General features: G+C 47.5%; 1 protein-coding gene across 1 annotated transcript in view; it reads right to left on the bottom strand.

Moving 5' to 3' along the window:
* Nucleotides 1–217: 217 nt before the first annotated feature.
* LOC311152531 (interferon-induced very large GTPase 1-like) overlaps nt 218–16395 on the bottom strand; it is a 29445-nt gene continuing 13267 nt past the window's right edge. The window contains exon 4 of the mRNA XM_084203702.1: nt 218–8257. Within this exon, the coding sequence (XP_084059828.1) occupies nt 960–8255 (7296 nt within the window). The 5' untranslated portion in view covers nt 8256–8257 and the 3' untranslated portion in view covers nt 218–959. The remainder of the gene's footprint in view (nt 8258–16395) is intronic.

A 16395-nucleotide genomic window follows, 5' to 3' on the forward strand; every position in this document is an offset into this window, starting at 1 on the left:
GGGCTTGGCCCTCCCATTGCCAGCGGGGTTGCAGCACCTGCACAGCAAAAGCCCCCACGGCTCCCTGGGGCAGAGCCAGCTGGTGCCACCTTCTCCAGAGCACGGCTCCGGTGCCACCAGCCTGCCTGAACTGCACCAGCACTGCCCCAAGGGCTGCTGCAGAAGGTGCTGGCAGACAGCATTCTCCACATGGAGCATTCCAAAGGCTTTTGCTCAGCAGAGAGGCCAAGAGCAGGAGCAGCTCCTGCTGGGGCTGAGGGCTGGAGGGAAGGGCAGCAGCCCCAGGCACCTGAGCAGGAGCGGCTGCCCTGGACAGAGACACAGCAGCCCCGAGACAGGGAGTGAAAGCACTGCCTGAGCCCTGGAGCGGTCATGTCACTGCTTTTCTGAGCCTGCAGGCACAACAGCTCCTGCTGGGAGAATGGCCTCAGTTGATCCAGGAGGCTGCAGTGAGGGAGGAAAGGATGACACCCAAAAGCCAAGCAGCCCAGCTTGCAGCCAACGTGGAGTTGGCCTCAGACCCTGCAGCCCTTTCTCTGAGCAGGACAGCTCCTTGCTGCAGGAAATCTGCCTTTGGGGCACTGTCCCTTCTTGTCTCACAGCAGCCAATCCAAGGGGTGCTTTGAGTGCTGCCTTTGCCCCATCCCTGCCCTTGGGCTCAGGATGGCCACAAGGCCGATTGCCCCAAGGAGGGGGTTTGGTTTGGCTCTAGGACAAAGCAGAGGGAAATATTTATGGCAAACAGGCAAGAGGAATCCAGCTTTCTCATGAAGCAAGGGAGTTGCTGAGTGATGGCCGCAGTAAGGTACCTTTGTTCACCAAATTTGGGAGCAATTGGATAACATTGTCTTCATTGGGCTTGAGAGCATCATCACTGTAACTGCACGCTGTGGAGAGCCTGGTACAAACTTTGCCAAAACTGCAAAGCTACTGTGGTTTTTCCTGCCCATGGATGTGGCCTAATGCTTCCTCAGCTCAGACAGTGCTTCCTGCTTGGTAATTCTCTGCCACGCCTCAGGGATTTCTCCTTTGCCCTGAAATTTCCGATGGTAAAAAGCTTCCAGCTGTGTCCTGAAATGAGACACAAACCATTTCCAGTACGCCTGCATGGATGAGTCAGGAAGAATGTTCCATGTGGAATAAGGGGGTCCTGCATTACGGTATGTTTTGTAAGGGATCCATGGGCCACCACCAAATCTGAATGTGCAGTCACTTGCAACAAGGCTGGAACAAATATCAATGACCATGTGGTTTGTCCCATGCCAGAGGTGTCCCATCAAAGCTTGTGGGCGATGGAAGACCACCTGATGGTCTCCATCGTGATTCCATATTGTATTTGTGCAGACAGCCCCACAAAAGGGACACTGCTCCCAGCACCGTGAAAAATGCCATGCCAGGATGATGTAAGGCTGCACTGCAAATGAGCTCAGGTCAGCACCAGCCAATTCTTTCATGAGCCTGTCCTTCAGGTCATCTAGAGCTTCTGCCACGGCACTGCTCAGGAACTCAATGTCTGTGACCTCCAGGTGCTCGATGCCCTTCAGGTTACTTCTGGGCAAGCTGATAATCTCTGACAGTTCCCTGCAAAATTCATCCAGCCAGAGAGAAACTTTGTCTTCTCTGTCTTTTCTGTCTTTGACAATTTGGGTTGATAAAGAAACAGCTGACAGGATGTTTCTATAGAGAATATCAAGGGAGGACCCTAAAAACATCCCCAGCCTCCTACTCCCATCCAAACAGTAATCTCTAACTCGTGTCTCAATGTAACTCTCACAAAATTGTTTTGGAAACCTAAGGTACTGCTTGAAATACTCAAAATTTTCCTGTTCTGCCAGGTATCTCAGGATGCAAACTTCCAGATTGGCTCTGCTGCCCTGGAAATCTGGGAGTTTGTCCCGCATGTCCTCAGCGATGTCTTTAGCTGCCCTCTCATAAACTGTATCGAGAAGAGCTGGTTCAATCTTGTCACAAAGGAAAACAGCAAAAGTTGTGATCGAAGTGGCTCCTTGGCAGGAAATCTGGAAACACTGGAAGAAGTCTTCTCTCTTGCTGCTCAGGTACACAACTGGGTCATTTGTCTTTTGGAATGCTTCGTGCATAGCTTTAAACCTTTCTGCTGCTATTTTGCACAGATATAGAGACAAATCTCTTGTATACTCTTTGTTAAAAGTGCATTTTGCCTTGATGGGGACAGAGTTGACACCTTTCTGTACTTCATTGAGTATTTCATGAATAAAACTTTGACAGTAATCTCGTTTCTCCTCTTCCTTCTTAGCAATGTTTGCTATCACACATGCTATAATGTTGTCTGTGATGTGCTGAAAGTTGATCATATCAGCATTGGAAATACTCCTGGGATCTGGGATAATGCCAAAAACCCTTTTCTTCATGATGTGTTTCTCTGGATCTAAGGAAAATTCCCTGCCTTTGGGAAATGACATGATCTGTGCATGGATACCTGGCTCCTTAAAGTGCTCTAGAAGGACATCTTCGATTTGTGCATCGATATCCACCTGCTCTGGATGACGAGAAGCACAGGAGACTTCAGCAATCAACTTGCTCCAGACAAGAGTAAAGTTGTCCTTCAGTTCTCTCTCACTGAGGCTCTTCCCTTTCAGACTCACAGCCAGCTCCCGACTCCTTCTCAGGAGCTCATCTTCATAGTCCAACTTCCTTGCATCCAGTTTCCTCTGCTCCTTCTGTAGCTCAATGAGATTCTCACATTTCTTTTTTGTTTCATGAAGAAGAGTCTCTTTTAATTCTTTCAGCTTCAGCTCTGTGCTTGACTTCCACTGGACCAGTGTCTCACGGTCTTTGTCTTCACCAAAATACTTTTCCACTTCTTTCTCAATGACATCACTTGTCTCTTGCACCAGCCCTTCAAGGTCTTCTCTGGTGACATTCTGCCAGTCCCCATTCCGAATTTTCTTGTCCAGTCTCATCTGCACATCTAAGATGTGACTCCTCAGCCTCCATGTCCACTGACTAAAGGCACTTTCCAGTTTCCTGTACACAGCAATCTCCAGGGAGTTCTTGAAGCTGAACACAAAGTTTTCATTCACCAAAGCATTCCAGAGGTCACCAATACGATCTTTCAGGCTGGAGAGCCTCAAAATGCTGCGCTGTGACTGCTTCTTGGCAGTCTGGAGGATTTTGCTCTTGAGTTGCTGGACATTCTGGCTATAGTTGGGGTTGGGTGGTGCCATTGGGGGGTTTCCTTCCCACAGGTGAGCAAAGTAGTGAATGTGGGTGTTCACATCAAAGCCAATGACATCGCTGAAGGAGGAGATGCCACAGAATTCCTGCTGAGCAGCTACCACGGTCATTTCATCCAGCTTTTCCTGCAAATGCCTTCGTCCTTCCATGTTCTGCTCCTTGGCAGTTGCTTCTCCCACGTTTTGGTGGACAAAGAGGCAGCTTGGGGAAAGATTGACTTGCTTCATCCTCAGGAAAGCCTGCACGGCAATCTGGAGAACATCTTGCATTTCTGATGGATTTTCTCCAAAGACATTGATCACAGTCATGTTGCCGACACCAATGACAAAGGTGGCCAGCTCGTTGTCATGGTTCAGGGACTGTTTATTTGCCATCTCGATGGCTCGAAGTCCCTCTGTGTCAACCACCAGCACAAAATCAAAGCCCAAGTCGTGCTGCAGCTCCTCGCTCACCGGGATGAGCTGCATGAAGGCCCCGCGGGTGCATCTCCCTGCGCTGACGTTGAACTGCAGACCAAACATGGCATTCAGCAGGGTGGACTTGCCTGTGCTCTGGATGCCCAGCACGGAGAGCACAAACACTCGTTTGTCCCCCAGCCTCTCAATTAAGCTGTCAAAGATTGCTCCCACCCAGCGCAAGGGCAGGTAAGAAGCGTCCCCATCCATCAGCTCCACAGGATACCCTGAAATCATCAGATCTGCTGCAATTTCTGACAGTTTGAGAAAATTGTCTTTTGTGGATTTCATAAATTGCAGAGCTTCATAAATCTGCCCTACCTCTCTCAGAAGGTGCTCCAGGCCAATGGATGAATTATTGATTTCATCAGAGAGGGCATCCAAGTGACTCAGTAACTCATCATTGCCACTGCCTTTTTTCATTATCTTCTTTCTTGACAGGATTTCACACCATAACTTATGATAATCTCTCCTCAGTTCTTCAAGGCGACCACAGGACACTTCATGCATAAAGACCTTCATCCACTGCAGAAAGTATTTCTTGGTATCAGCTGGCTGGTCATGGAGAAACTCAAGGAATGATTTCATCAGTGTGTTGAGAGGGAAAGCTTGCTCAAGTTGCTTTCTTCTTATTGCTTTCTTCTCATATTCAATTTGGCTTCGATGATGCTCAATGCTCTTGTTCCTCTTCTCCTGCAAGCGAGTGAGTTCTTTGTCCTTTTGGCACCACTGGTACCACAGTTTTCCTTGAAGCGGCAGCAGCTGGGATTTGATCTCAGACAGCTTCTCTTTCTTCAGAAGCTCCACCAGCTCCTTTGCCTTTGCTTTGGCTGTCACACACGCAGGTTGATCTGCGTCCACTATGAATCCGTGCTGGCGAGCTTTGTCCACGCAGGCATCCAGGCTGAAACATGGATAAGAATCTTCCAGGAGATTCCCAATTGTCTTGGTCAGTTGGTCCATCAGTTCTGCTTCGTTTCTATTCTTGATCCCTATTGTTATGGTTTTGCTGGCTTGTCCAGCTGCAACGTTCTCTTTTTCTGTGAGAAGACAAACAAAAGGCCTTTGTGACAGCCACAGGCCCTGCAGAATCTTTTTCCCCCTGTTGTCCATGTGCTCCCAATCTGACACAAGAGCCACATTGACAGCAGATATCTCCTGCAGGAACTGCAGCTGTGCTCCGTGGTCCCTGGCATCTCCATGCAGGTTACAGAAAGCCACACAGCGCTCAAAGCTGTCATCAGGGCTTCCACGGGGGCAGTACCAGGCAATCTCCACCAGCCCTTCCATCAGCAAACGCTCTCTGGTGCTGCCTCTGCAGTGGCGGTGGAAGAAAGTGTCGTGTTTGTGTTTGCTCAGCAGAGCGTTCAGGAGCTGGGACTTGGAAGAGGAGGCTGAGCTGCCAATGCGGATGAAGGACACAATGGGTGTCTGTGCCTGAAAGATGAGTTTGTTGCTGAAACTCTTTGTTTGGGTCTGCTTTCCGGATTTCTCCACCTCTTTCCAGCTCCTTTGGATTTGGCTGAGGGCGTAGAGCGGGAACTCAATGTGTGAAGTGCATGGGTTGGGCACCAGCAGAGGCAGCGCCAGTTGGCAGAATGCCAGCTTGGTTGCAAGGGTCTGTCTCAGGAAGTCATCAGCACAATGGAAAATGGCCATTTGCAGGTCCATGGGGTGCACATGACTGTTCTTGCTTTCACATTCAGTGACTGCTTCCATCAGCTTATCAAGAAAATTTTCAAAGGAGTCTGATTGTTGCTCCTCTTGCTCTGTGGTTTGTGGCACGGGTGCAAGGCCTGGGTTGCTCCTTTCCCAGCAAGTCAGGTACCTCACCCGATAATCCACCGTTAACAGCTTTTGCAAGAAGTATAGTGGCAGTTCTGTGTCCTGGCTGGGCTGGCTGTCCTGCAAAGATGTCTTGCAGATGGTGCGGAAATCTCCCATCCCCATCTTCCTTGGATAGTGACTTTCCAGTCCAAGGCGCTTGAGCAGCTGGAAGAACTCCTGATTGGCAATGGCTTCATTATCTTTGTATTGGCTGCTGTCTGAGTTGGACTGGGACTGACTGGGTGGCTCAGGTGTTGGAAAAGTGTCTTCCAGGTCTCTGAGTATGTTCTTCATCCTCTGTTCATCCCATTTGTCATCCAAGCACCCACTGACCAAGGAGTCCAAGGCCCGTTCCAGCCTCTCCCAGTCTTCGTCTCCATGGTGCTTTTGGAGGAGATTCTTTATCCGTGTGGACCACAAGCCTTCCATGTGATCTTCCATGAAGACTAAACACTCCCTCTTCTGCTCAAGGGACAGCTCTTGACTTTCAGGTGTCATAGTCAGACCCGTCAGCAGGAGGAAGGCCTCAGCTCTGTTAGCATCTTGCTCCTTCAGGTTCACATACTCTGCATGTGCCACTTCCATTTCCTTGGCCATGTACTGAATTTCTGGGTGTCCAAGCAGGTGCTGAAAAGTGCTGCTTTCCACCTGGTACCCTGCGCTGGTCACAATTAAGAGCACCAACAGTTCCATGTCCTTCTGAGCCTGTTCCTGGAGAGACTGGAGTAAGGAATAGATGGCGAGGCTGCTGGTCAGGGTGGCTTCTATCTTTGCTTCATGAACGTCAGAAGCAGAGCTTCCTGGTGCGTAGGTGACAGCATGGATGTGCTCCTTCATTTGCTGCAGTGTTTTGATGAGCTCTTGAAGCTCAGAGACTTTGGGAGATCTGGGAAGCGGGTGCTCAGTCTGGAAGACCCATTGCATAATGAAGGAAGCCTCAGGGAAGTCCTTGACAGAGTAGATGTGAGGATTCAGGAGGCTTCTCAACATTGTCTTGATAAAGGTGATGTTTTCTGGAGGTGACTCCTGGCATCTCCGCACGGTGTTCACCAGGAAGTTCTGCAGGGCTTTGTCCGACAGGCACACGTTGATCCATACACTGGGGTTCCTGGTTTTTGCACTCAGATCATCTTTTAGCTCCATCAGCATGAGCAGCTTCCTTTCATCCACCTCCTCCTTCCAGGCCTTCGTAGTCCCCATGAAATCTCTGGCCTCTTGCACTGCACTGTCCAGTTCCTCTCCAAAAATGGTGCCAACGCCCTGATTTGTCAGCACTCTGTATGCAGCCCTGAGGGTTCTGCTTATCTGTCCAACAGACTTAAAATCTCCACCGTGATTGTACCGGATGATGTCCCACACTGGGATCAGCTCAAAGCCACGGTCAATAACGCACCACGTTGTGTTATCAGACATGAGCCCCGTTTTCCACTGAGGAAGGGAAGCTGTGTCTGCTGGGCCCCCTGTGTTGACCACGTAGAGCTGAACAGCTGTATGAGAACTCTCTCTGGCTCTGCCCTGTACAGAAACCTGTGAGCTGGATTTGGAAACATCCAGGGTCCCTTCTGCACTGGCCCCAAAGCCACCCCAGCTGGCCCCAACAAAGCTGTTCAGTGCTTCAGACGTTTGTCGTTTCACCTCTTCCTGCTGCTCGGCTCGGAATCCTTCTGTAGACGCCTTCCACCAAAATATCCCCCCAAAGTGGAGGGGACCCTGGTTTATGTGAGAGCCAAACCTGCTGAAGAAGCTCTCACACATCTTCACCAAGGTGGGGCTGTCTTCTCCCTGACTGAAGCTCAAAAGCTGCTCCATGTCTTGCAGCTCCTGCAGAGCCACATCAGAGAGGCGAAGCTGATGCCTTTGGAAGTAGCAGGAGGCCAGAGGGATGTACTGGTACTTGGTCATGCAAAAGTAGCTCTGCTCAGAGTGGCACTGGTGTGTGTCCTCTGCCTGTGAGGAGCTGCTGTGATCTACACCCGCTCCCAGATTAATCCCCCAGAATGAGCATTTGGCAGAAACACTCATGCTGAACCCCAGCTGCTCCATGGACTTGGTGAAAGTGGATTCTGCTGCAGAGGAGGAGAACTCCTTCCTCTCAAGCAGCGATCCTTGCTCTGGACCGGCGAGCTGGAATCCCTCAGGAACCCTGAGGAGCTGCTCTCGCTTTGCCAGCACATCTTCAGGTCTGCTGGTTCTATAGATGCCCTGCAGGGCCAGTCCCCCCGACGCTCGCCTCAGCACCTCTGTGTCAGGGATGTTCTCCCTCCTGCCTGCTGACAGCTCCTGCTGCTCCAGCTGTTTCTGGATGCTCTCCAGTATATCTGCCAAGGGTTTCTCTGCTGGTGGCCAGAACTCTTTGGGAATCTCTATGGCTCGCCACAGAGTCTCTGCTTTCTCCCTCAGAACCTTCTGGCTGTGGCAGCTAAGCATTTCTGTCAGATTGTTCAGAGCTTTTTTGGCCTCATCTTGTCTCTGCTTTGTCTTCTCCAAGTTATGCTTTTGCAACTCCTCACACGTTTTCTTATCTGCTATATTCAGGAGTTTCTGGAGTGCCTTTTTCTCCCAGGGATGCCGTACCTCACACTCCAGCCTGAGGTAGTCTTTATATTCCAGATGTTGCAGGGCTTCTCTGCACTTGATTCCCAGGATCTGTGTCACTTTGGGCAGCCAGAATCCAGCATCCAGTCCTTCCTTCTCAAATGCCTCTGCCAGAAGCTGTGCCTTTGCATCCTCCTCCTGTGTGTCCTCCTGTGAAGCCATGGCTGTGGAGGAAGAACAGAGACTTTCCCTAAGATGTTTTCAGAGGCCCCAGGCTCCTGGCAGAGGCTCTGCAGCAGCTGCAGCTCTGGTGATTGCTCCCACCAGGCTGCTGGACCCAGGCCTGGGATGGCACAAGAGCCAGGGTCTCCTTCCCAGCACCTTGGATGTGCCTGTTGTTTTCCTGTTTGCAGGATCAACCCTGAAGATGAGTGTATATCCTAGAGACAGCACAAACACACAGAGACAAAAACACAGACACAGACACACAGACAGAAACACAGGCACACACAGACTCACTCAGCCACACAACCTGTCCTGGACAAGGTGCTGCCTTCACCATCACCCACATCCTCCCAGCACAACTCCTCAATCCACAAGTGCAGACAGCCGGGACCATTCCTGGCTCCCTAGAGCACTGGCACAGCCCCTCTGCCCATCCCACAGCCCTGCCTGCATCCTGCACCCTCTGCCCAGCCCTGCTCGCTGCCTGGCCCAGCCTGCTGCTCCCAGCACCCAGACACAGTGCTCACATACTCCCCAGATTACATGGGGACCCCACACTCCCCAGACACACTCCCGCCATGCCCCCCACGGGCTCTAAGCTCTGCTCCTGCTCTGGCTGCCAGCACAGGCCCTCCCTTGCCCCTCTCTGGTCTCTTCCCAGGAGCTGCTTCCTGGCACACTCAGGGGCCCACCCCAGTGCAGGGGAAAATCCACCTTGTCCCTGCCCACAGCTGTGCCTGGGGTAACCTGGTGACCCATCAGAAGTGACTGGAGACTTTGGGAGCCAAATCAGAGAGGTGCCTTATGTGATGTACTGCTCGTTAACAGAGAGGGTCTCGTCAGGCAGGTGCCGATTGGTGGCCATCTAGGCCACAGCCACCATGGAGCCACCAAATATAAAATCTCTGGTGACAGGAAGAAACGTGCCCAGCAAACCTTCAACCCTGTCCTTGAGGGGAGCAGACTTCAGGCTACTTAGGGGTGAGTTACATAGGGCCCCTGGAAAAGAGTTCTGAAAGTTGCTGGTCACTTTTGTTTGAAAAATCTCTGAAGGATGAGTCAGTCATGGGTCACAACTAAAACAGGCTCAGGAGGGGGAAGTCCTTCTTGTCACACTGAATTTCTTTTTGTAATAGACGAGTAATGAGATGGTCTGGTCTCACAATTAAGAGGAGAATGCTATATGTATGTAAAGAGAAGTTTTGTAGATGTATAGGTATGTTACTGTAATATGTTCTGTCCCATCCCCACCTCCTGCGTGGTATCACAGGATGGCCTTGGTAGTCAGGGCATTTGGGGAGGGTTGGCTTGTTCCTATAGTAACACCTAACCTCCAGTCAAGATGGAAGAAAGTGATCTCTACCACTGGACTGCAAGGAAGGAGTTGACTGACAAGACTCTAGGAGGGGCTAGAGATATAAAAGCGTGAGCATCCATTTTGAAGAGGAGCACGTGTCTGGTAGTCACAGGGGCTCCCAGTGTTTAAAACCTTTTCCTTATTCATCCTTTGTTGTAATCTTTATTAAGGTTTAATAAACCTTTGAAATTTTAAAAGTGACCAGTTGTTTCTCACAATGGTCTCTTATCTGGAATAAAAACTTCATCTCTGTGACTATAGGAGATTTGAAAAGAGAAGTGCACCATGCCACAATTTCGGCAGCTTGGTGGAGTTCTACTGTGCCCATCGGTGAGTGCAGGTATCCCCCAGGAACAGCAGAAGACTAAATAACGAAAAAGAAGAAGGGCACAAAAAAGCAGATGAAAATTTTGTGTATTTGCATGTGTGTGAGAGTGAGAGTCAGAGAGTGTGCTTGGAGTGTGTGTGAATTACCGGACTCAGGGGTGCTTGAGAACACGTGGGGTGAAACCAGTTGAGAGCCACCAGACTTGGGGGCTTGAGAACACCAGGTGGAGAGTTACCGGACTCATGGGTGCTTACAAAAACCTGGGGGAGACAGGTTGAGAGCTGCCAGACTTAGGGGTGCTTGAGAACACGTGGAGGACCAGATTGAGAGCAACCAGAATTGGGAGTCATCTGACCGCGCTTGTGCAAGCGGTAGGAGTCCATATAGGGCTCCATGTAGTGCAGCAGCTTGGGCAGCACCCAGGGTGGAGGCTGACTCTGGTGCATAGCTCGTGTATAATTTTCTGAGCCAGCCAAGGCTGGGGTCACAGTGGGGTAGGCCTGCTGCTGAGCAGGGAGAGGGGCGGAGCAGCCACTTGCCACAATGGGAGTGGGGCAGAAATGCCGCTCACTGAGCTGGAAGTGGAGCCACAGCTTGCTGAGTGGGGAGTGGGGTGGAGCTGCTGCTTGCTGAGCTGAGCGGAGAGTAGGGTGAAGATGCCACTTGCTGAGCTTGGACCAGGGTGGGGCCACCACTCACTGAGAGAGGAGCAGGGCAGATGCCAGGCTGTACCAGCTCCCCTGTAATACCTGCTGGCATAAGGCTGTGGGACCAGAACATCAAGCTGAGGCGGAGAGGAATGGCAGGGACCAATCCAGTGATACAGAGGCCCTTGGATCATAGGCAAGGTTTTTTTCACTTTTTGGAAGAAAGATAAGGTTTTTTCTCTCTTTTCTTTCCTTCTCTTGCCTCCTTTCCTTGTTTCCTCCCCCCCTCCGCCCCTGTCCTTTTCCCTTCTTAAGAAGGTGGGCCTCGCTGGGAGAGTTTGTGGTTAGCTGGGCTCTGTTGGGAGATCCTGTGGTTGGAAAGACTCTGCTGGGGGAAGACGTGTGATCAACCTGTCAGGATGTGACTATGGGTAAGTAGAGTATCCCAAAGGAGGATACCAATAGGTATACCTCCAGAGAGCCAACTGGGAAGGACACTAGCCTGGCAGAAGTATGACCCCAATGCCAGAGATAAGGACGAGCTCAAAATAATTCAATATTGCATAACAGAATGGACCAGAAAGGAAATCAGGAACAATCATGTATAATGGCTGAGATATGGATCAGAAGAAGGCTGGCTATGTCGACCATTAAACATATATGTAAGAGCTAAGAAACCATTCAACCAAGAAGAGAGATCTATGCTGCCTTCTGGGAAAGAGAGGCTTTGCCCTTGAAGGGGATGTTCCAGATTGCAAGGCAAGATGTATTCTATTCCCATCTGTTTGGCAGTTGTCTGCTGTCAAGTGGGCGATTATCTCTCTTCCTGAGTGATCATAATCATGGTCCCTCAGCAGGGAACATCTGCTGATAAGAAGCTATTGAATGTCACCACATGACTGATAAGAACTATAACATCCCATTGTGAGACGCTCCGCCCAGAGGGAGGAGCCAAGCATTCCTACCCCAATATAACCTGGAAGATTCTGACACACCAACACAGCTTTTTCCTCTACTGGACTCCCCAAAGGAACAGCAGCTGCTACTTCCATGGATCTGCGGAGGAAGAATACACCCCTTTCTTACAGAACTCCCTTGCTCCAACAGAACCACGCCTGACACTCCAGGAGGACTGCAGCCTGTTTTTCAAACTGGACAGCAGGGTGTCAGGTTGTGTTCTGACTCTGACAGTGTTGTTCTAGTGTATTGCATTGTTGTATTTTATAATTTTTTTTTTCCTTCCCTATTAAAGAACTGTTATTTCATGCTCCCATGTTTTTTGCCTGAGAGCCCCTTATTCATACCAATTCGGAGGGGTGGCGAGGGTTTGCATTCTCCATTTCAGGGGAGGCTCTTGTCTCCTTTAGCAGGCACCTGTCTTTCCAAACCAAGACAGGTGAGCGTGTTTAAAGTATCAGAGAATTAAGAATGGCATACTGTTGTGGTGCCTTTTTATTTCATGGATTGTTGATGTCAATAGTCTGTTCCAGTTCACCCCCTATTGTATTTTGTATTTCCCTAAACTGGCCTGTTCCCAGGTTATATCCCTCCGCTTTTACCCTTCAATCATTGCAATCCCCACCCAGTATTCCAGTGCCTTCCCTATCCATCACTGTAAACTCTGCCCCCTGCTCTGGACCCTTCCCTGTCAGTCTCCTGCAAACCCTTCCCCTGCCAGTTTTGCCCCCCTGGAATTCCCCTAATGTGCAATGCCCTATTGGTCCATGTGACCTTCCCTCTCCATCCCCTTACTCCCATTCCACCCCGCAACTCCCTGAATTGTATTCCTCTCCTGTTGCTCCTCCCTCTCGGATTCCCTATTGGTTTAGAGATTATACCCACCTCCAGTTCTAGTGTGGTATAAAATTCGAAACACACTGGTGCTTGGGGCTCTTCAATTCCTGTTCCCTTTCGGGAATAAGCCCTTCTAAGAATTTCACACCAAAGCCTTCCCTCTCCTCTTTTGTCCACTCCCTGACACTGATAACCATTCTAGCTGTAGAGGAGGCGGTTCTAAGGTTCAGTTCTCTATTTTGAGGGGAAGCTATTCCCCATTCATGGCACTCCATTGCCCCTGAGCTAGCTGTGGATTCCAGTGCGGTGTTAGTTGGCGTCCAGTGTGCAGCCTCCCCTCAGGTCCCCAGACCCCATGAAGAGATTGTATGTTTCTTTGTAGATTACAATTAAACCCTTTGGCCATCAGCCACCCCAGTTGTAGCAGGCCGGTTTCTGCCCAGCAGTGCTCCTGGGGGTGGAGATGAGATTCCTTAAAGCACCAAGGACTGTCTATGGGAGCAGAACTTCATCTGCAGTGCCTCTCTCAGGTCGAGACTAAAGGTGAGTATCCCTCAGTGGAGAGGGATCTTTAGGACGGGAAGGGTATTTTGTCTTGGGGAACCTAAAAGCCACATTGTGTATTTGGCTGTGGAATATACCCAATCCTTTGGGATAGTCTCCTGGACCCTTATTTTTAGTTAGCTGTTTTCACGTTTAGCTGTGGGTGAAGTTAGAGGTTGCTCTGTGGACTGGGAATCTCAAATGGGTGCTAGGTTATCCATGTGGTATGGAAGAGCTTGGCAGTTGGCCTGCAAGCAGAGCTGAGTTCGTAGAAGAAATAACAATTGATGATTTTTGAGCATATCCATAGCAAGGAAGAAGACAAGGCCGTCAACATGGAAACAGATTAGAAAAGATACATGGAAATTTTTGTAAGCTAGACTACATGCATAAGTAAATGTGTAAACGTGCCTTTTTAAATTTCTGTACAACTTTTGCCAGTTATATTGATGCTAATTGCTTTGCACCAATGAATATAATCAGTTATTGTGATGTAGTTAATGTCTTAAGATCACGCTTTGTTAATAGTATATAAGCTGGAGAACATGCAGAATAAAAAACTTTTTTCTTCTTGGACCTTGATCACGTGTGAATGTAACGTCTGACATAACGGTGACATTTGGTGACCCCGACGTGATGGAACTGCTGGGCGAGGGGCAGTGAGCTCAGAGCCCAGGGAAGCTGAAAGCAACGGGGTGCAGCTGCCAGTCCAGACCTGATTTTGACACCTGGGAAAAAAGTGACCTTCTAGGAACAATAAGAAATAATTTAACAAGCGAAGAACAGATTGCTTTATCTACATGGAAATCTTTGTTAAAAAGGAAAAGAGTTAAAACAATAGACTATGCTCTGCGTAGTTATTCAATATGGGCAAAGTCTCAAAATTTTAAGACTGATGTAACTACTGCTTTTAGTGTTAGAGCTTAGAAATAAGTTGGAGAAACACTCTGGGAAGTAATTCAGAATGGGAATAAAGAAACTGCAGATCTATCTCCTACTTGGAGGTTGCCTCATAACATCTTAAAAGAATGGAAAGTGCAGCAAGATAAAAAAGACTTGGAAGAAGTAGAAGGAGAATCAAAGGAAGAACTTGATGTTGCTGAGGGGCAGCAGAGGGGAGAAGCTCAGCCTGAGAGTTCGGCTGGAGTTTTTTCTGCAGAGACTGTAGCTAAGTGTCTTGCTACTGGAAATGAACAACAAGTTGATAATGCTTCTTCATATTTGTCTGCAAAAAGCTTTAAATCCACGTACCCTTCTGCTACACAGCAATTAGCTGAACTTAATGTTAAATCTAACTCTGAGTCTCCAGCACAGCAACTGGCTACGATGACCTTAAAAAAGAAACAAATTGAGCCACCCTCTACTTAGCTTGCTACTAATTATGAACTGCACAAACAAATGAAAGCACTAAGTCCTTCTCCTCCTTTGTTTTCTGAATCTGATAGTGACAATGAGTAAATTACAGAGATTAAAAAGTCTGAATTAATGCATATTTCTGTTTGCTGTAAAACTGGTACTGGTAAGCTGGGTAAAACTTGTAATAGAAATAGGCTTAGTGTTTTAAAAACTCTGCCTTCTGATAATGTTATTATAACTGTTCGGCAGTCTTTTCAGTGTTGAGACTATGTTAAAAGGAAAGCAGTTGAGATAGGAGACTGAAATTTAGTAAAAAAAATAAGCCCACCAAAAGGCTCAGATGCTGTTGATATAGATGATGCTAATGGTAAAATAGCTTTTCCTGTGTTTAAAGCAATTACTAATTCAAAACAAAATGTGAGTCAGGAGGTTTTTGCATAGAAAGTTGTGCAAGACCTTCAGTCTAAAGTAGCTAAATTTGGTATTAATTCTGCTAAAGTAATGCAATTAATTTGTATTATTAATACAGATTTGCTGTCCCTTTATGATATTGTGCATTTGGCTACAGTTTGTTTCCACCAGTACCATATAGAGTATCTCAAAACAATTGAAAGTAATTACCTGAGCAAAGAGCTTTAAATAATATGTAACTACCTCAGCAAAACCCTTGTCGTACTGTAAGAGTTGATATTTTGCTTAGTCAAGGGCCTTTTTCTAATCCAGATTTACAAGCATGGTGAAATCCTCTAGTTTTAACACTCAACAATTAAGTATGAGTGCTATAACTAAAAAAAATGGAAATAGCGGCTCCAAAACCAAAATATGTCACTATAAGACAAAGTCTTAAAGAGCTTTTTCTGCAATTTGTAGAAAAAAATTGCTGCAGCAATTAAAAAACAAGTAGAGGATGAAAATTTAGGGCAAATTCTATATAAGCAGTTGGCAAGAGATAACGCTAATGAAGATTGCAAAAAATTATTGAAGCCCTGCCAGGAAATCACTCGGTCCCTAAGATGGTCACAGCATATTCCAAAGTTGGCACAGCTGAACATAAAATGACTGCATTAGCAGCACCTCCAAGGCCTCCACCAAAATGTTTTACCTGTAGAGAACAAAGTCATTTACGATCGCAGTGTCCTAAAAATGTTGAACAAAAAGTGAAGTATAAACTGAATCTTACTTATAATCAATGTGGTAAAAAAAAGCACTTTGCAAAAGAATATTAATCAAAATACCATGCAAATAAACAACTGTTACCAAAAAAACAAGAGAAAAAACCGTAAAGGGGCATATATGGACACAAATACCTCAGCAACCACAAGCCCTCCCAGCACTGCAAAGTTATCCATTTGTGAACAATACTCAGAGGCAACAATTAGCTCAGCAAGAATTGATATACCCACCACCAACACAATAACTATTAATACTCATGATGTTGTTAAAGTACCTTCGCAAACATAGAGACCTATTGGGTAAAGTCTCAGTGCTCTTTTGATTAGAAGATCTAGTGCTGCTTTAATAGGACTTAATGTACATATTGGAGTAATTGATGCTAATTACACAAGACAAATTTGTGCAATGACTTCAAGTAATTTTCCACCAGTTACTATACCTAAAGGAACTTGTCTTGCTCAAATTGTTCCTTTTTTAAATTGTGTTCCCAAAACAGAAAATCAACTACATTCCACTAGAAGCTTCAAATCTACTAGGACACCTCAAGTTTGCTAAGCACAATGAATGACAGCTCAGCGACCTACATTAATGTGCACCTTGACACATTAATGTAAAATTCAAAACCTCAGTAAATAAAATTGAATGGTCTGCTAGACACGAAAGCTGATTTACAATTGTGTCTTTACACTCGTGGCCACCACAGTGGCCGGTGCAAACAAGTGACACTGGGATTGTTAAACTAAAAGGCACCACAGTAGGTAGAATTTCACTTAACAATCTTTTGATCAGAAATACTGAAAAGCAAAATGCAACTGTACAGCCATCTATTACCTCTATTGTCATGAAAAGCCCTGTGGATAGAGCAACTGTTTTTACAGATGGTTCTAGGAAAACAAAAAAAGTTGCAGTAACTTAGAAAGTCAATAGTATTTAGCAACA

Source organism: Fringilla coelebs (assembly GCF_963513975.1).
Source record: "Fringilla coelebs genome assembly, chromosome: 3".
Taxonomy (NCBI): domain Eukaryota; kingdom Metazoa; phylum Chordata; class Aves; order Passeriformes; family Fringillidae; genus Fringilla; species Fringilla coelebs.